General features: G+C 39.7%; 1 protein-coding gene across 1 annotated transcript in view; it reads right to left on the reverse strand.

The window, feature by feature from the left end:
• EGF (epidermal growth factor) overlaps positions 1 to 19,914 on the reverse strand; it is a 59,912-nt gene extending 39,998 nt beyond the window's left edge. The window contains exons 1-5 of the mRNA XM_086464332.1: positions 19,788 to 19,914; positions 10,371 to 10,502; positions 7,619 to 7,818; positions 6,445 to 6,626; positions 1,533 to 1,763 (exon numbers count right to left, since the gene is read on the reverse strand). Of these exons, the coding sequence (XP_086320458.1) occupies positions 1,533 to 1,763; positions 6,445 to 6,626; positions 7,619 to 7,818; positions 10,371 to 10,502; positions 19,788 to 19,914 (872 nt within the window). The remainder of the gene's footprint in view (positions 1 to 1,532; positions 1,764 to 6,444; positions 6,627 to 7,618; positions 7,819 to 10,370; positions 10,503 to 19,787) is intronic.
• Positions 19,915 to 20,286: the final 372 nt, after the last annotated feature.

Here is a 20,286-nt window from a genome sequence, read left to right on the forward strand (position 1 = left end):
TGATACTTATATATTTACTCATTCATACATTTTCTGAGCATCTAGTTCAGTCAAGTTCACTGTAAATACCCTTTCTTTGTATTCTTACATATATTTTATCTTATGTATATGAGAATCAGATAAGCACCCAGAATCCTGCAGATTTGCAAGAAATAAATGTAATATGGACAACCTGTATTTCTCACACGTTATATGAGCTGCTGTTCAGGACTGACTCAATTGACAGAAAAAGCCTAGGTATCACCCTTCTTCTGGTGAACCCAGCAACCAAAATGGACACTTGCTGTGTTGGAGGATGTGGGCCGGATAAGTTTCCCCGTTTCCAAATTTCCAGTGCCTGCCCTGATGCTTCTGACTGTCTCAGGAAATCAGGCTGAAGATGGAGGGGTAGGAGTAGGGCATTCCTAAAGTCCATCTTGTTGCTTCTCCTATCACAGGAATTTAGTTCCCATTCTCTGGTCAGTTATAGCAGCCAGCGGGAACCATAAAAGGACACAGTTTAAAATAAGAGGGAAAGAGGAAAAAATACTGAAAGAGGGATTTTTTGCCTCCAACTTCCAGTAAAAATTCCAGGTGGAAAATGGAGAATCCATATCACCCATGCTCAAATGGAAAGTCTTAATGCCCTAGTGAACATCAGCCAACTTGAGGGAGAAAGGGGAAATGAAAAATCCAATGTGACAGCTGGCAATGTAGGGAGAAACCAGCTTTGTGTTCATCAGATGCAAATAGTGTACTGCATATTTAAAACAGCAGGCCAGCAAAACCACGTATTTTTCTCATTTTGCAGTCAGCAATCCCTATTACACATATGCAAATCCAGCCATACTGACAGAAACTGCAGTTGTATTGGATAACCTTCTCCCCAAGTACCTCACTGAAAACATGCCCACCACAGAGCATCTGTACCACTGTAAACCTTGAACACCAAATATTAAAGGCACCCAAAAGCACATGGGTCTAACAGTCCCCTCAGCCCTGCTTAGCCCCGGCACCGGGGAACAGAAGGGAACAAGTCCATTGTGTAGGACAGTTTTCACCACATCTGCTGATGCTTGCTGGAGAGCCTGAGCACAGGCCCGAGCCTCCCCACTGGCAGCTAAGGAGGACAACAGGCTTAGAGGAGGATAGGAAAGGCCTGATCTAGCTCAGTCTCTTGAGCACAGCTCAGACACCTGAGCTCACCCACTGTGACCTTGGACAAATCATTTAATCTCTGCTTTTGGCTTCTCTATCTGCAGAAAAAGGCCACTAATAAACACTCAGAGAGGCTTTCTAAGGACTGAGTAGTTATCATTTGTTAAAAGCTTGGAACATAGAGAGTACTGAGTGGCAGTATTATCCTTCAAACAACGACATTTTTCCATTTTCCTATCAGTAGTTTTAGACTTTCAGTTACAGGCCATTTGCATTACACTTTGTACTCCTTGTTGTGTTATGAATTGACAAAATAAAAGGAAGAATGAGAAAGAGAGCTTAACTACATCCCTGGAAATGAGTGTTTTACTTCTGACAAGCTCAGGAAAACTTACCGGACAGAATTTTTGAGCAAACGAACAGCTCCGCCATCATAGTTGCATGATCCAATATGGGAAATCTCTTTCCCATGATCTTGTTGGATCCAGTAGAGCCTTCTGTCAACCAAATCAAGTGAGATGGCCTTTATTTTTTCTGTGGTACTTAAAACATTTCTCACATTATTTCCACTGAGGGACAGTCGGTGTATGCTGGAAACTGTACCATCTGAAGACCAAAATAACAGCCTGCGGGCAAGAGAGGTATGTTTTGGGGAAAAAACAAGATAAAAAAAATCAAACACAATTAAAAAATACCCCCAAAAAACCAAACCCCACATTTGCAAGATCACATCACTGCTACAGATTCCTTGCTTCGTTGCTTCTGTATATAGAATTTTGCAGTCTTACCACAGTGCTTTCAGAAACAAAACAAATAATAAAGCAAGTGACTTCCTTAATACATACTCACCTATTTCAGGAAAGCCCCATATACATCTCCCCTTAACATAGCTCTATAATGAATGGAAATAATTTTCAACAACAAAATGTTGTCTGTTTAATAGGAGCAATGCTACCACTAAAGTTTTGTTATAGTTGTTTTCTTATTTTAATAAACACATTTCTATCAGAGACTGTATGACTCTGTTCAGGGAGCAATGAGATACTAGAAATTTATCTCATGTAGGTCAAGCAGGAATCAGCCCAGCTTAACGATGAAACACTATTGTCTCTCCCTCTGCTTTGTTCAGCCATACAGTCAGAGAAGGAAACTGGAATAACCTCTCAAATCTGTGAAGAACTCCTGCAAACTTTGGGAAAGGCATGTCTTTGAGCCAGATCCACATTGTCCTCTGCCTCTGGGGAGGAACCTATCTCCAGAAACTCTAGTTGAACACATGACTTAAGTGTTTAACTTAAAAATACCATTTCTATTATTGCTCTCATTTCTTTCTACCTTCCTGCTGTTTATAGCAGCCAGACTATGCTGTTATTAAATTAAGACACAGTTAAAACATAGCTCCAATACTTACAACAGTTATGCACTAAAGCTACTTATATGTCAAGTTATTCATGGATCAGAACCCAAATTTACTGATGTGACTAAGGTTAACAACAGTTCTTCCAAAATAGCAAGTTATGCCTCATTCATATGTATTTTATTTAATGTTTGGGTTCAGATTCTTTGTTTGGGTTTCTTATGCACAAAATTTCCAAGATGCACCATCATTTTGCCTTGTCTTCACAAAATTGCAAAATTTATATGTACAAAACAATGTAGCATAAAACCAGCTTCACTATGTTTATGTCAATAATTTTTAAAGGCTCCAAAATGGATTAGGTCTCACTGGCAAGGGACTATACTTCTTTAGGAAGAACCAGCCTCTGATTCACAGCTTTTTCTCACTGTTACATAGTCTACAGTTATCATAGCTTATTAATGTGTAGGTGAAAACATGTTTCTGGAAGGCCAGCCCATTTTATACTGCCATTTTAAAACACTTTATCAATATCTGCTTGCATTATATTATTACTATGAAAACAATCCTACCACTGCTAATGTCCAGACACATCTTTTGAGAAAAAAATGTGTTATTAGGGTATCACATTGACCTATATTACATAAGAGTTGCACACATTTGATGGAAGACATTGTTAATATCAGATTTAGTTCATGTTTATACCTGTTCACGTAAACATACTGGAGGTTTTAACTCACTTCACATTAAAAGTAAAGCCCTCAGAGTTTTCATACAAGCAAATTACCATAGGGAATAAAAAGTATGTTAGACTTCTTGGAGTCTACTTTCTTTAGTTTATTACTGGTTTACTGGCCTCCCTGTAAGCATGTGAGTACAGCTTTTATGCATGGTGAATCACACCTAGGTGAATATACGCACTTGAGTCTCCACAAACTTTGACATAAATTCAACAAATATATCCCTATAATGCCACTTGTAACATGTGTTTCAATGGTATTTGACAGTGGATTTGAGGATGTGTGAGTATTTCCAAGATTAGTAAACACTACATTCAAAAGCAAATCAGAAAAAAAAAAAAAATATATAAGGCTGATGTTCAGGCCTTTAAATCCTACCCAAATGACAAGACTACAAAGAATACTAGTAATGGTACTAGCATCAGAAGATTGTTTATGCGTATATGTACTAGGAAAGGACACATAAGCCTTCATATTAAAATAATTTCACACACTGCTGAGCAATTTTACTGCAAAACAAAAGTAGCAATGAAACATGCTTTTGCTGTACAAAACAGAAACATCCCAAAGTCTCCTCAAGCTTTTATTTTTGCAACTTTAATGGAAGAGGTTTATGTGTAAAAAAAAATTAGCATGGAGAGACCACTGTGACAATTCATACTGACAACTCTTCAGGATGCCAAGTACTTATGTGAGCATGGTTCTCAGTGCAAACAGCTTGAAGCTGAAAGAATCATCTTTATGAAGGCCAAATTACTAGTAACACAAAGTAGCAACAGTAGCAGGAAGTTTACAGAATGTGGAAAAAGGGACTGGCCACTAGGGAGGAATATAGGAACGTTGCCGAGAGTATGCAGAGGTGCAACGAGGAAAGATAAGGCCCACTTGGAATTAAAGCTGGCAAGGGATGTCAAGGACAACAAGAAGGGCTTCTTCAAGTACATTGGTAGCAAAAGGAAGACCAGGGAAAATGTGGGCCCACTGCTGAATCAGGCAGGTGCCCTGGTGATGGGGGATACAGAGAAGGCAAAGTCACTGAATGCCACCTTTGCCTTAGTCTTTACTGCTAAGGCTGGTCCTCAGGAATCCCAGACCCTGGACATAGGGGAGGAAGTCTGAAGAAAGGAAGATTGAAACTTGGTTGAGGAGGATTGGGTCAGGGATCTTTTAGGCAAACTAGACACACACAAATCCATGGGCACCGATAGGATGCACCCGTGAGTGCTGAGGGACCTGGCAGATGCTGTTACTAGGCCACTTTACATCATCTTTGACAGGTTATGGAGAACAGGAGAAGTGCCTGAGGACTGGAGGAAAGCCAATGTCACTCCAATCTTCAAAAAGGGCGAGAAGGAGGACCCAGGAAACTACAGGCCAGTCAGCCTCACCTCCGTCCCTTGAAAGGTGATGGAGCAGCTCGTTCTGGATGGCATCTCTAAGCATGTGGAGGAAAATAAGATTATCAGTAGTAGTCAGCATGGATTCACCAGGGGGAAATCATGCTTGTCCAACCTGATAGCCTTCTATGATAGCATGACTGGCTGGGTGGATGAGGGGAAAGAAGTAGATATGGTCTACCTGAAGTTCAGGAAAGCTTTTGACACTGTCTCCCATCACATCCTCATAGGTAAGCTTAGGAAGTGTGGGACAGATGAGGGACAGTGAGGTGGATTGAGAACTGGCTGAAGGGCAGGGCTTAGGGTTGTGATCTGGCGCAGAGTCCAGCTGGAGGCCTGTAGCTAGTGATGTTCCCCAGGGGTCAGTACTGGGTCCGGTCTTGTTCAATATATCCATCAATGACCTGGATGAAGGGATAGAGTGCACCCTCAGCAAGCTTGTTGATGACACAAAACTGGGAGGAGTGGCCGATACACCAGAAGGCTGTGCTGCCATTCAGCGAGACCTGGACAGGCTATGGAGTTGAGTGGAAAGGAACCTTATGAAGTTTAACAAGGGCAAGTGTAGGGTCCTGCACCTAGGGAGGAATAATCCCATGCATCAGTACAGGCTGGGTGTTGACCTGCTGGAGAGCAGCTCTGCGGAGGACCCGGGAGTCCTGGTGGACAGCAAGTTATCCACGAGCCAGCAATGGGCCCTTGTGGCCAAGAAGGTGAATGGTATCCTGGGGTGCATTAAGAAGAATGCGGCCAGCAGGTCGAGGGAGGTTCTCCTCCCCCTCTACTTTGCCCTGGTGAGACCACATCTGGAGTACTGTGTCCAGTTCTGGGCTCCCCAGTTCAAGAGAGACAAGGAGCTACTGGAGAGAGTCCAGTGGAGGGCTGCAAAGATGATTAGGGGACTGGAGCATCTCCCCTATGAGGAAAGGCTGAGAGACCTGCGTCTGTTTAGCCTGGAGAAGAGAAGACTGAGAGGGGACCTTATCAACACTTATAACTATCTAAAGGGTGGGTGTCAATAGGATGGGGTCAGACTCCGTTCAGTGGTGCCCAGTGACAGGACAAGGAGCAACGGACACAAACTGGAGCACGGGAAGTTCCATCTCAACATGAAGAAAAACTTCTTTACATTAAGGGTGGCAGAGCACTGGAACAGGCTGCCCAGGGAAATTGTGGAGTCTTCTGCCCTAGAGATATTCAAAACCTGCCTAGAGGCAGTCCTATGTGACCTGCTTTATGTGAATCTGCATTAGCAGGGGGGTTGAACTAGATGATCTTCAAAGGTCCCGTCCAACCCCTATCATTCTGTGATTCCGTGATTCAGAACCAATATTTAAAGAAACAGACAAAGAGACAAGGGAAACAGGAGCAAAACTGTAAGTTTAGACCTTTTTTCAGAAAACATACCGGTTTATATTCTAAGTGTGCCAGGTTTGGAGCACAAGGGATGCCCAGCATTTGCAGGCATCATTTCCCTTGCCGCTCCAATCCTGCCTTCTGCTGCCATGAAAGTTTGCTGTCTTTGAGAAAGGACCAGCAGTGCCTTTTTCCTTCAGCTCACTAGCAAAATTTTCCCTGATGACCAAGAGGTATAGATACTACATTAAACTTCAGTGGGCTCTTTTCGTGCACTTCTCTATTTCTCTCTTACATGCTTATTAAACCTTTTATCCCCTTGTCAAAGTTCAAGGAAGTATTGGAGTATAGGTAATACATTGTGCACAGACTAGCCCAGCAGCCAATAAATGGCAATCATAGTACTTTGCATATTTTGAGTCCATTTCAACTAAATTACTAACCTAGTTAAAATTACCTTTGCTCAGCATCAATGGTAATCCTTGTGGGACGACCAACATCTCTTAGAAGAACTCGACGTTTCTTTCCACTCATGTCTGTTGCTTCTAAGGTTGCTTTCTGTCTGTTGGCCCAGAGAATGTCTTGATCTATCCAGTCAATAGCAAATCCTGAAATGCCTTTGTCTATGTAACATAATCTCTGCAAACAAAAAAAAAAATGTTGACAAGAAGCAGCATCTTAATGATTACCCTAAACTTTACTTTCAATATAGGGAATAGAGTACCAGACTGAAGCCCCCCATTTTATTCCTTCACCTGCTTCATCTTCTCTCAGACTTAGAGATATTTCTCTTTCTTATTCTTTAATCACTTTCATTTAGTCTTTGTACATACACATACCCCTTCTGAACTGAGTGGCCCCCTGCAAAATGGGAAACTGTTCTCCATGAGAAATACACTGGACTACTATTTTGGCTACACCATTTTGCATTTGGCACGCTAAGAGGCACCCAGAACTCTACTGTTAAGGATGGAAGACTTCCTAACGCAATGTTGCTGGACCCTGATCCTTAAAAATCAGTGTAAAATACATCAGTGAAGACTCCACATGTGTACACAAACACTGGCAATCTCTCTCGAACAAAAGAAGGCCCTCACAGCATTAAAGTTCAACCACAACAGCCTGTCTGCCCTTCTTAATCAGCCAGATGCAATGAACTGCACAGCTTTTTCTGAACAAAGGATGAAGTGCTAAAAGAAGCATTTATGCAACCATAGAAACCAATAAAAGGTTTGAGAAAGAATGAGTAAGAATTCAAGTACATTCTTCTCATACCATTTGTGCCAGTTTGAGTTACAGTAATCTGGAAGACAAAATTCCATAATGTCAGGGATTAATTTAAAATTGATAGAAACATTACTGTCTTCAAAGCTTTAGTTTGTCTGAATTTACTCTCCTTCATTTTTAACTCCCCTTTACTTGATCCACAGAAAATACTAAATGTACTGTGAATGCTAGTAAAACAGCCCAGACTCAGGACCATAGCTATTATGACAGCAAAAACTATTAAATAAGTCTGAAGCATTAATCAATGAACAGGAATCACAGAATTGTACCTAAAGAGCAGGTGGTTTCTACAGAGGGTTTTATGACACTTAACTTGGAGACTTTCAGAGAACTGATTACTTTACCTCTCGTTTTGTGCCATTCAGGTGAATTCTTTGAAGTAGTCGCCTTTCAGAGTCTACCCAATACATTTTCTCTTCTGTATAATGAAAATCCATAAGCGTTGACTGACCAGTATCAGCCACCAATCTTTCATGATTTGTCCCTTCAGTGTCAATTCTAAAGATGGCATTTCCATGGCTAAAAAGTAGGAATGGTGCCGGGTCTGGTGTGGAGAAGACAAAAAGAGACCAATTAATAGATAAGTATTATATTTTTGCTGCATTAAGCCCTTATTGGTATTATACTACCTAAAGAGAAAGTTTAGGATCTAACCATCTCTCTTATATTTTAATAATAACTTTCTAGGTGTATCACAGGGAACAAATAAGATATAGATATAAAGGTTCTTTCATATTTAATGCTGAAAATAGGTCAAAAATCTGAGTCATGAAATTGAGATTGTAGTGGTTACTACTGCAAATCCCAAATCCTACAGCCTGGTTGGAGGTCAGAAGAACCATTGCATACATGCCAACAGAGGTTGGAAGAATCACGCCATATTGAAGACTGCTTCCAACTATTGTGTTATAGCAAGAATGTATCACAGAGAGGTGCTCTGGAGTCTCACTTTAACTATCCAAACAGTGAAACTGAAGATCCCAAGATAGGGCAATGAAGAAGCTACAGACTGTGGACGTTTCTTGTGGTGCAGAGGGCCGAAGGAAACCAAAAGACTTGTACTTAAAACTCCTCAGCTCAACAGCAGTAACTCCTTCCAGACAAAAACTGTGTTCGTACTGAGTGAAGGGTAAGAACGTCTCAGTAAATTAACGTAAAATACATTGAAATGAAAGGTGTTCCAATTGTGCCCCAAACTCTAAAAATCCAATTAAAGTTGGATGTGATAAGCAACTAGGATGGTCCAAATAGCCATAATGCAGCCCTAAAACCAGGTGATAAGTATGGAAGTAGAATTAGTAGGACACAGTGTTTGGGGATGCAGATTACACTACCCATTTTATCAAGTCCTCTTTGTTATTTTTAGGATATCACCACAGGGCAGGGTTAAGATTGCCCAACGAATCTGCATTTCCAAACCAAAATGGTTTTCATTTAGGCAATTTGAATATTATGGATGTCTGTCAAATGTGTAGAAGAGGAGTGGAGTTTTTACGTAACCAGTCACCTTTTAGCCTTCATATTAAAAAGAAATGGGTTTTTTTCCCTAATCGTTAATTTACCACTAAAACAACATTCAAAGAGGAAATCCCATTGCAGTGGTAGTGGTGGGGATTTATAACATGGTTGCCTGAAACAGCACGACATACAAGTAATGCTCTAAAGAAGTGACTTTGCAATACAATTATTGACATATATCCAACAGAATGACAGCTTTCAAGCCTGTCTAATAACTCCTTGAACTGATCTTCAGGCAATGCAGGAGCAACTCTCTGTTTATCAGGGATAGATGTCATCAAAGACACATTATCACCAGTTTTCTCACACATATACTTTTGAAAATTAAACAGGTTTTGCAATATTTTAATTAAATATCTTTCTTTACTATTAGCATGAAACCTGAGGCTTTAAACTCAACAGATATCAATTCTACAAATTTTAACCAAATGCTCCACCTTCGTCATGGTTGCAAGGTTGTTTGATTCAACTGCTTTCACAGCAGAGGAACGAGACGAATTTTGATTTCTCCAAGTGAAGAAAGATCTGTCAAGCACCCAAGATATAATTTTCTTCTGTTCACAAGGAAGATGATCAGGACTCTGTTTCTATACTAACAGACTCTTTTGTATCTCAAGTTTTCAAGCTATCACCCAGTTATAACAGCTGCTTCTAGGATTTTAGCGACTCCCTTTTTCTGCTGGTATTTGCACTGAGCAACCCCATGTGAGAATATTTAAACTATGAAGACTTGCTTTACGTAAATGGTAAATGAACAGTGAAGTGTAGCAAGGTTGATTTATCTCAGGAACTGGACAGCTGTATTGCCTGCATTTTTGCCAATTAGTTGACCAAGAGCATTTATATAATTTGTTTTTGTCCTTTCCACTCTCTGAATTTCCTTTCAGGTGCCTGTGAATGAGGACTTTAAATGGAACAGGGACTGAACAAATCTAACTTTGATCGCAGAGGCACTAGTCAGATTTGGGACTTAATTTTATCAGGGGTTTAATGAACAGGTAAACAACATCTGCACCAAAGAGCTCTTTGTCTTTAAAACATGAGGGTATTTCATTTGGTGTATCCTCTACAGAAGGGTTTACACCTAGCATAAGTGTTCCTTATCCATCACAGTAGCTCCCGAACCATCAGTCACTTTCTATTGGTACTATAAACATTAGTAATAATGTTTTAAAAAGTTGAAGTCCTGCAGTGTTAAGCTAGAATTATTCTTTGAAAGACACCTGCGCACAGATATCACTGCGAGGTCACATGTTTGTTTTCACTTCAGTTCAGAGGTGAAGAGTTTACAAAATATTTTATTAAAAAAACTTTTAAAATTCTGTTTAAGGTGCTAGAGAGGTTTAGGCAGAACTACAAAAAAATCCAGCTTGGCTCTTTGTGAGTCATGTGTTACTGTCAATAATGATTCTAGATGACATTTACCCACATAGTAGAAGGGGCAGTTTTTCCATCAGTGAACCAGAGCACCCCAGTCACTGTCCAGTAGCGACCAGCTGGGCCAGGTTCATTTTGAAAAATAATGCTGACTAAATCTCTAGAGCTCTTTTTAGTCATCAAAAAAGAAAATGACCTTACCATTCACATAGCAAGACCGTTTGTCAACATCCAAAGTGTAGCCAGGCAAACAGGAGCAGATGTAGGACCCTGGAACATTGACACAGGTTTGGCCACAGGTTCCCAAACCACCTTCAAGGCATTCATCAATATCTGAAACATGTTTTTGAACAGATCAGGAAAATCCAGCTAGCAAAAGCAGCAAAGAGAAAGAATAACCTTGACATAGTTATCTAATAATAAATTGGTCACAAAATTTAAAATGCCATCATTAAAAATGGAGATCAGGATGGCTGTACTGCTTCATGCATTGGCTTCAAAATTATTGTTTTGTTTGTTGTCACATGCAGAGTGATTTTTTTTTTTTTTTTTTTTTTTAGAAGGCTGTCCAGGGAAATTACCATTCTCTCTAGTGTCTGGGCCCTCTGGTCTCCGATTGCCTAAACATAGGGAACGGACTTGTCTCGAACTCCATTTCTGTAATTTGCGTTATCATTTGCCATGCATATACTGCCTGCGGCTGCTTCTTTCTGTCTTTAACCCTCTTTCCACAGTAACAATTTGGCCAACAAACCAACAAACTTTGCAAAATAAGAAAGCAACAACTAGACTGCCACAGCACTGAGTTCCACATTGAGCTCATTTTGGTTTAAGTCAAATCTCAAAAACACATAGAAAACGCTAAAAACCCCACTATATTCTGACAGCAACAAGCCCAAACCAAGGCAACAAACAAACTAATTAGAAACTGGGCTTTTAACGGGTAGATTAGGCTAGAGCCTTTAGGAATTAAAAGATATTTGATGTATTTATGGTGTTTTATCAGGGCTTGAGGCAATAACTACTAATTAAGTCCTAAATTAAGGACATAATTTTTCAAAAAAAGGTCACCACTGAGGAGCACATTTTACACTAAGAGGGAAAGAAATTAACTCTTTTGGCAGTACCATCGATGATTGTCCCAGAAAATTTAGATAAACTTCAGTTCCTACTGAAAACAAATGAATCTGACTGTAACTTCCCGAGATGCTTGAACTCTGGCATTACCATACCCTGGCATATTTCTTGTATGACTACTGCGAGGGTTGCTCTAAGAAGTAGCTTTCTCTCTGCCCAAGATCTATTTAATGTCAGTGGCTTTTGTTCTGGGTTTTATTATCTGATTGTGCACATGCAGTAAAAAGGAATCAACACAAAGTATTTTAAAGAGATACATTTGACTAAGTCACTAAAGGACATTGATTCATAACCAAAACTACATATATGTATTGAGTTATTCCAAGTTAGCTCACAAGAATTTTTTTTTTTTTCCCTCTGTATTCCTAATCAAGAATTTAGGGCAGCGGAAGAAGAGCTTCACCTTGGATAACTTACCTTAGGTGACCATTTGAATCAAGCATAAATTATCACATTGCCTCGGGAGGTCTTTGAGTGTTAGGTGAGGATTCCCCTAGTTCAAAGAAGGTCAGAAATAGCACCTCATGATAACTACAAGGAAATGCAGTTTAACCAGCTCACACTGGCACTTTGAAAGAAACTTTCTCTTTCAGTAACATAGGGAGAGCTGAGCAACCAAATCTCTGATATCCCATGGGTCTGAGAACTTGTCTCATTAACTGCTTAAAAAAACCCTGCATGATGCAGAAGTGTTCAGAGGGGTTTTTTGTGTGTCAGGTATCAAAGTTGTTCAAAAAGAACGTCAATGCTTTACAGCCACCTAATGTGTCTGTACAGACTAGGGAAAGTTTCCATATTGTTTTCAGAGTTCTTCCACAACATTATGTTCCACATAGCAGATGAACTAATTTGACAATGTATGAAACGTAATCAGAGCACATGCAACTGATTTCTGTTGAACAGATTATGAAGGTAAAGCAGAAGCATTTTCAGCACCTTAATTCCATAAAGCACTCTAATTCTAACCCACAATCTTCTTCAAGCAATCAGCTTTCAGGAGCATATTTTCCCACATGCACTAGGGATGTACATGCCATTCTCCACAGCATTAAAGGAGTAACTCCTCCAAATCTCCTCTAGAAAGGTTTGACTGGCTTAGAAGTTTGTTAATGGGCTACAGAAACTATGAGTTCCAGGTTGCCAGTTTAAAACTAGCTACTCCTGGCTAATATTGCCTGGATGTTATTAAAACTAAAGGGCTCTTTGACAGGTTACACGGGAGGGCTTTGTTGACCTCAGCTCATTGTCACAGCTGCTGTCAGTGTTAGCAGAGAAGTGAAGGAGTCTGCAGCCATGAACACTGTTTGTGTCTCTCCCTGATGCACTGGTTTTCAAATGGAGTAACTGGCTGGCTAAGCCAGACAGTTAGTCTGATCTAGTCACTAGTACAAAGGCAGATGCAAGACTCCGCTGATAAAGGTTATAATGTAGTTTATGTTAGTCAATACGCTTTTATGACAATAGTGGCTTTTTAAATAAACCTGATGTTATTTCTTTGAGGAAATAGCAAGTACAGGTGATAAAGGCAGTGGCGTAGATGTAAGATTGCTAAAGCCAGCAGTGTGAAACACTGATGAAGGAACTATTATTCAATCACAATAAAGAACACGTTAAATAAGAATAAGAAAGATAGGCCTGATCTGCAGATTGTATCTGAAGATTGGTTAATCTGAAAATTATTTATGTTCATACTGGACAGAAGGCTGACCTCTTAGCATGTTACTGGGCAAGAAATATCAAATCACAATATGTATAAACACTGACAGTAGGGAAACAATTTTACTTCTGTATACGGCAATGGTCAGACTGTCGACATGCTGTTTATATTTCTCATATGTATGTTGTTAAAAGATCCTGAAAAATTAGAAAGTGCGTACAACAGGGATAAAAAGCCTGATTTGAGTGTAAGGAAAAGTGCATTTCTGTGAGACACTTAAAGAGCTCAGTCTGCTTAGATTAACAGAAAGAAGCTTGGGAGAAGGACTGATCACAGTATATAAATACCTTCACAAAGAAAAAGTACCAGATTTTCTAAAAGACAGTATAATCTTTTGCAGGAAAGATTTAACAAAGACTGATGGCTGAGAACTGAAGCCAGGGAAATCATATTTAGACATTAAATTCACATTTCAACAGGAACTGTGATTCTCTGAGGGAACTAGATACCAAGATAAACTGTGAAGCTGTGAAAAACATCAGTGGCTATTCTCAAGTCAAGATCAGACTGGGAAGACATGTTTTAACCAAGCACAGGTTTCTGAGCTATGTACCAAGGTAACTGGATAATGACCTGTTATTTACAGGGTGGATTTTCCTGCTTTATATGAGTGTGCAAAAGCGACTCTCCAAGAAACAGCACACTGACTGATCAGGCTACAAGAATTTACACTGCCTCCCCAGTAATTGTATGTGAAGAGAGGATTTCAGGGTTATCAATCTGCCCGTCCATTTTCACTGCCACCAAAGTTCACACAATAAAGCAAATCACACACACTGAAAAGCACGCAATCGCTCCAGCTGAAGAAAGGCTATCGTGGAAGAATAACTGCCCAATAAAAGACCAGGGGCACAGCAGTGGCAGGCGGCTCGGTCACCAGAGAATGCCCCTTCCAGCAGTAAATAGGAAGCGCCAACAGACACAGTGCTATTGTAAAACACGTCGCAGTGCTGTGAACATTCAGCTTTTATGGCACTAACAATGGAAGAGGGTCCTATGCTTAACATGCTCTCTTTGCTTAAAGTACAAGAAAATCCAACCCCACCACCCCCCCCAAAGGCTGTTTCTTAAGATTTGGGAGAACTTGATCATAAAACCATCCATCAGGTGTAACCAGCAGTGCCTTCACCTGCAGTTAGTGCCAAAGCCAAGCGCAGAGTTGCATCCTGCTGTAGCTGTTTTACGTGTCCTGGCAACCACATCCCCCAGTGGGAACTTTACCCTGTGAAAGAAATCGGCTTAGCGAACACAAAAGCTGTCTGCAGTGCCCTGACAGCCAGCCCTGAAAGGAAGAATGAGGTTCTGCTCAGTTCTCAAAGGCTTCTTTATGCAAAAAAATGCCTTGAGAATCAGCAAAAACGATGAATCATGTCATCATGATGTTGGCAGCTCTCAATGACTTTGCATACAAATATGCTACTTTATTGAGAGTCCTGAGAAATGCTCTGATTGCAGAAGGTGGAGCATTAGTATGCCTGGCAGGGATACAGAGAAACCACAGTGAGCCAGAACTTATGTTTTGTTATGGCCCCAAGTACATACATTATACACATAAAATATACATGTGCAGATACACACACTCAAAAAGCCTCATTAAAATTTGATTCCTGTGGAGTTGGACTGGGGATTAATTCAATCCACTATATCTAGCTGCCACCATAATCTTTTCAGCAAGGTTGAACATGAAATTTCATCTGGGTTAGAAAGAAAGCAGCCCACCTCTTTTATTTATTTTGTTCAAAGCATACAGCTCAAAGAAGAGAAAACAGCCAGAAATGGAAAAGGATGCTCCGTCTATCAGCAAGTCACAATAAAATAGATGAGGCACCGCTCAGTATCTTCTCTCTCCAATTTTAAATGAGGTTTAAAGTACAACCTGATCACTCACAATTTTTCAGAGGACAGAGGCTGTGAAGCAGTCAAATACAATGGTAAGAAATACAATGTGAATACGATAAGGTGGTTATCAACTCCTGGACTCTTCCAGGCCAGAGCCACAGAGGTGATCATATCACAGATATGACAGCAAGAGCAATCATATGATTTAATCGATATAAAGTAGAACCAAATTTATAACTGAAGTAAAATTCAGAAATCCCTTGTAGACATCTTGAAGAGAAATGGCAAAAAAGAGCCCAAGGGACTACAATCTCTTCAGTTTTCTACATTTCTGGACTCAGATCTCAAGAGTTTGGGCACTAAAATGGAAAAAAAATGTATTTTGGTTTTGTCTGTGAAATAAATTCTATGTGTAAATTAGAACTAAAAATCAGACCTCTACTTCACGGATCATGCAACTTCAACATCCTGTTACTGGTTTGCCTTTCCAAGATGAAGATGAGGCTATCATCTGGCCCTCTTTGAAAGGCATCAGCAAATGCTGCCATCCAGCTCTCTTTAAAATTAGGTTTCAAATTAGATATTAGAAAGTAGTCATTTTTGTTTAAAACAGAGCACAAAATTAATATCTGCTATTTTCCAGTGAGTCTTGCAGCGTTAGCCATTGCCCATGGAGCCTGCCCCTTAGTTCTCTTCGAGATTAAGCTTCATGTGATGTGTGATGCCATTTCTATCATTTCTTGTAACATATTTGCCTCCTTCCTGTTTTGATCTAAGTTTTTAACAGCTAAATATAGTATTTGCCCACATTCAGATGGATCAAATTTCAACAGAATTCAATGGGAATCTTCTCATGAATTGGTCTGTGGATTCAGAGCCATGTTCAAAAATTCCCGACTACTATTTGGTAACAATATTTTCAAGCATGTTTCTCCAAGGCAGTATAATATGAAGTGAGCTACCTGGAAGACAGCTACTGAAAATAAGGAAATAAGCATGCCTCAACTGCAGCTCTTCTGAAATACAGAGGGATACAGTGGGGTCTCAACAGGTTTATCCCTATGTCACGACAGGGGTAAACAGCACGGTTCCCTGATTCATTGTCTCTTACTGCTCCTTATGTGATGCTTGAAAAGGATAGCTGTGAATTAGTAAAGTTTTGGCAGTTCGTATTTCTCAGAGTACAACACGAGAAGTTTTAATTGTGTGTCTTCAGAAGGCTGTATGGAACAAACTGAAGCCAGAATTTAGCCAATTAAGGTGGATTTAAAGATGTAGGACAAAGAGAAATAACTTAACATTCTGTGTCACCAGTGCTCCATAGCAGAGGAGTGGTGAACAGTGAGAAAGAAAGGAGGAAAGCTTCAGATACAGAAAGAAGCATCTGACCAAAAGAGCTGACCTAGATAGCCGCAGTTATCACCTTCAATTCAGGCTGTAGCTCTGTAGGAATGTGCAGCACGTTAGCCCTGAAGAAGTGACAAGTTTGGATCAGTTAATGTCAGAAGTTAGTAAGGGTGTGAAGAATTTAAGAACCTATGATTAGGTAAATCTTCAATAACGTGGGCTGTGTTTTGCCTTCTTCAAAAGCTTTTTTACAACATTGTTGGTGTTGTTTTAAAAATAATCATATTCCTTCACTTTTAAAACTTACAAAATGAGTATTCAAAGTCAGCCCTGAAGCCAAAGTACACCTCCAGTCTTGCGATATCCAGAACATAATATATTTACCTAGGGTAGCCCAAGACTAACAGGCGCTAGTATCTAGTCAAAAATTGATAATGCAAGGGGCTGCTCTAAGGGCTTCTTCAGATAAACAGTGCCATGTGGCAAAATTTTTTTGTCTCAAGTGGGGAAAGCATCTATACACCACGAGAGAATAAAAAAAAAGTGTTGTTAAAGCAGTACTTCTGGAGGGCACAGACAACCGATTTCAACAGGCATAAGGCTCATCCCCCAGTGTATACCCTGTGTGCTTACATGGTTGAATATGGTAGAAATCAAAGCTCTCCCAGGACCAACTATGAACATGTTTTTACCTTGTAGGAATAATAACTCCTGTGTAGCCCAGACCGTTGTTCTTTAGAGGTAGAAGGTTTATGTGTTCACTGGGGTTTAAGAAAGATGAGTTATTTAAAGGTAACTGAGTCCCCAGTCTGACATCAGCTTAAAATAAATTATTAAATCAAGATAGCAATGTCAAAAATTGCAGAAATACTTCAAAACCTACCATAACTTGCTGATAAATTGGTATATTCATTCACCAGACCAGTCTTATCCTGACCTCATGATCTGTTCTGCTATACATTCACTCTTATAAATCTTGCTGTTGTGGGACACATGGCCCCTCTGAAAGGCCTCTCCTCTCTTGGCATACCAAGTCAGGATTCAAATAATCTCTCTTAAAATAACTGTATAAAATTATGTGAGACATTTAGGGTTAGATTTCATTATCCTTCCACAGGATGAAAAGGTCTTTGATCTTTGAATATCCCCAGAAATAAAAGGAACTAATTAAGAAGTGAGCTATTTAGCAATGTAAGAAGAGCGCGCATTAGACCTTCATCTGTAGTGGCAGTATGGAAAACAAATCTAGAAAAGCCCACACACTTTCCAGTAAGAGTTGCTTGTAACAGTTCAGTAATGGAGAGCAGACATCTTCTCAGTTCAGGGTAGCCCTTATGGCCAGCAGGATGCTACCACAGTCACAGACAATAAAGAACATTTTACAATTGATATATTTATTACAGCTCACCAAGAATGGTCGTCAAGCCACAGTTCAGCTTGCTGTCATTGTTCACAGTTCAGTGGTATGAGTCATGTCTCCCACTCACCAGTTTTATCCCCACTATTACCTTCAAAGCCTCCCTCCAGCTTCCTAACACTTGCTTCCACTGCACTCTCTGTCTCACATAATTAATGAACTAGAATGTCATACATCCGGTCTCCCAGTCAGAACATGACTTGAGTATCCAGCACACAAAGGAAAGAACAGAGGAAATCCATTCCACCAAAGCATCCTTCAGTCTTACATTTCATGTAAAAATTTCATCTTTTCTTAGTCCCCTGTAGTCCAGTGGTCTCTAACTAAAAAGATACCCTAGCACATCTCAGTTTTCATTTATTCTTTGTTACATGGAATTGCTCAGAGTATGTCATAGTAACATTAGCGTTTATGCAAAGCACTTCTTGCAGAGTTTGGTGAGCTACCAGCCATTCTGTTTTGATACTTCACCTAGAGTGGGTACAACGTACAGCAGCTGAATGTATTTAACTTTCAACAGAAAAGATATAATGCAGGGCAGGTTATGTCTCCGTTAATGTAAGAGTGATGTACATCAATATGCAAAATATGTCAACTGAGACAAAAAGTACATCTTTGCAGCCTTTTGCATGTCAATATTTAGAGTGCTTTTTGACTCATTAAACAACAGCTAAGCAATTCCCTTCATGTCATAGGATTCTCCTATTATACGTGAGCTTTTAATTGGGCAACCCAGTAATGTAGAAGCTGTAACTAATGTACATCCTAATTAGCTTGTGAAAGCTACACACATATTAGCAAACAGTGTGGACTTATATGAGAGGCTGTGTAAAGTGCAACAGTTGCTGAGGATGTGACATAGACACAGCATATATTTCAGGTTGAAGTTACGGAGAACCAGGTCCAGTCTGGTCCCATGGACCGAACAGCCACTAACAGCAGAGAGGATAGACGTTCTCCTATGAGAGTCTTCTGGTTTAGATTGGCCTAAAGGGAATTCAGTTTGTGCACTTTGAGAGTGCTCCACAATGTGAAGACAAGCATAGTAAGAAGTGGCAATCTGGAGATGCATTTCAGAATGCTTCTCACTTGAATTCAGGCATCAGTGTGGAAGCACCCTTGGTGTGTTTAGCTCTCAGATAAACCTTCAGTCAAGTTTATCATTTGTACACAAAAAATGCAGAGCTCCTCCTCTCTTACTACAAGACCATTTAACATGCATACTTCTATTTTCTGCTTACAAGATGGTATTTCTTGGCAGAATGCACAGAGGCGGCACCTGTTATTAAATCACTGGAATCATGTCAAGAACTGAGTCAGAGCCTCTGAAGCCCAAGCAATCTAAAGTATTAACTCCAAGTATTAGGTCTGTTTGCTTGAATCCTTACAGAGTGTTTCCTCATCTCCTTACTGCAAAGCCCATGACTTCATCGGCTCTGGCTTTCTAAAAAAGATTGGACTTCATGGTAGCAGGGTAGGGAGAAGGGTTCTGCAATTCTTTGTCTGACACTGTGAAGAATAGGAACCTGCATTTTACATGTTCCGTATCAATGGAGGCGATTATGCTAGTGTCATACATTTCACCCAGACTTTAGTACTACATTATCAAACACACATGACTCGTGTTGTGTGAGACATATTATTAAATATGAGCACACTTATCTACATGCACATATAAACACAGAAATAGTAATTTTCAGTTATCTATCCCATATCTAAGTATATACTAATACATAATCATTAAAATACTTTCTATATGCATATAGAAATACAAAAATACACCTATGCACAAATTTTACATATATAGAAGTACAAATATGTGCATGCACACGTATGGAAAAATACGGAGTTATTTTCAAAAACACTAATGTTATGGAAAGGAATTCTGGTTACTAGGGAACAGTTCAGATGTCTTAATGATCGTATAAAAGTTTATCCCACTTTCTGATAGTTAAACTGACAGACCAGCGACTGATTTCTGAAAAACAAACTGAATAAAATGAGCTCTGTTCTTTATGAGAAGCAAAAGAAATCAAGAAGTTGATTTATCAATTCTGCCAGTACAACGTACAATCTGTAAAAAACCTCTTTGAAAATTATAAAGCTCAATATAGAGAATACAAATACAGTCTTCTTAATCTGTGAAACATCAGCAACTTACCTATACAAGCAGAGTTTTCAGTCTTTAATCTGTATCCATTAGGACAGTTCCAGTGCTGCAGAGCTGAGAGGCTGACAAAACCAATTTTAAAAAGCACTGGCAAAAAAGCAACAAGGAAGAGAAACATAATCTTGAGGGTTTTTTAAACTGTCACTAGAAAAAAACTAGCTTGTAATCAGTCATATCCAGGACAAGATGAGCATGTGTAATCCCAAAAGGTTTCTGCAGTCTCCCACTTTACACTCAGACATCTTATCACAATACCAAGTTTTATCTTTGCCTTGCTTTTCTTGTCACTTTAGCCCTTACTATGTCTGACTACAACCTTGAAGAAATTCCTTGGAGATTTCTTCCCCACGCATGTCGTTCTCTCTCTCTCTCTCTCTCTCTCTCTCGTTTCTTTTTTTCTTTTTTCTTTTTTTTTTTTTCTTTTTTGGAAGCCAAGTATGAAATGCCTGACACTCTTGTTACGAATTTAACACAGCTTAAAAGCAAGGAT

Source organism: Leptosomus discolor, chromosome 4 (genome assembly GCF_034619465.1).
Source record: "Leptosomus discolor isolate bLepDis1 chromosome 4, bLepDis1.hap2, whole genome shotgun sequence".
Taxonomy (NCBI): Eukaryota; Metazoa; Chordata; class Aves; order Leptosomiformes; family Leptosomidae; genus Leptosomus; species Leptosomus discolor.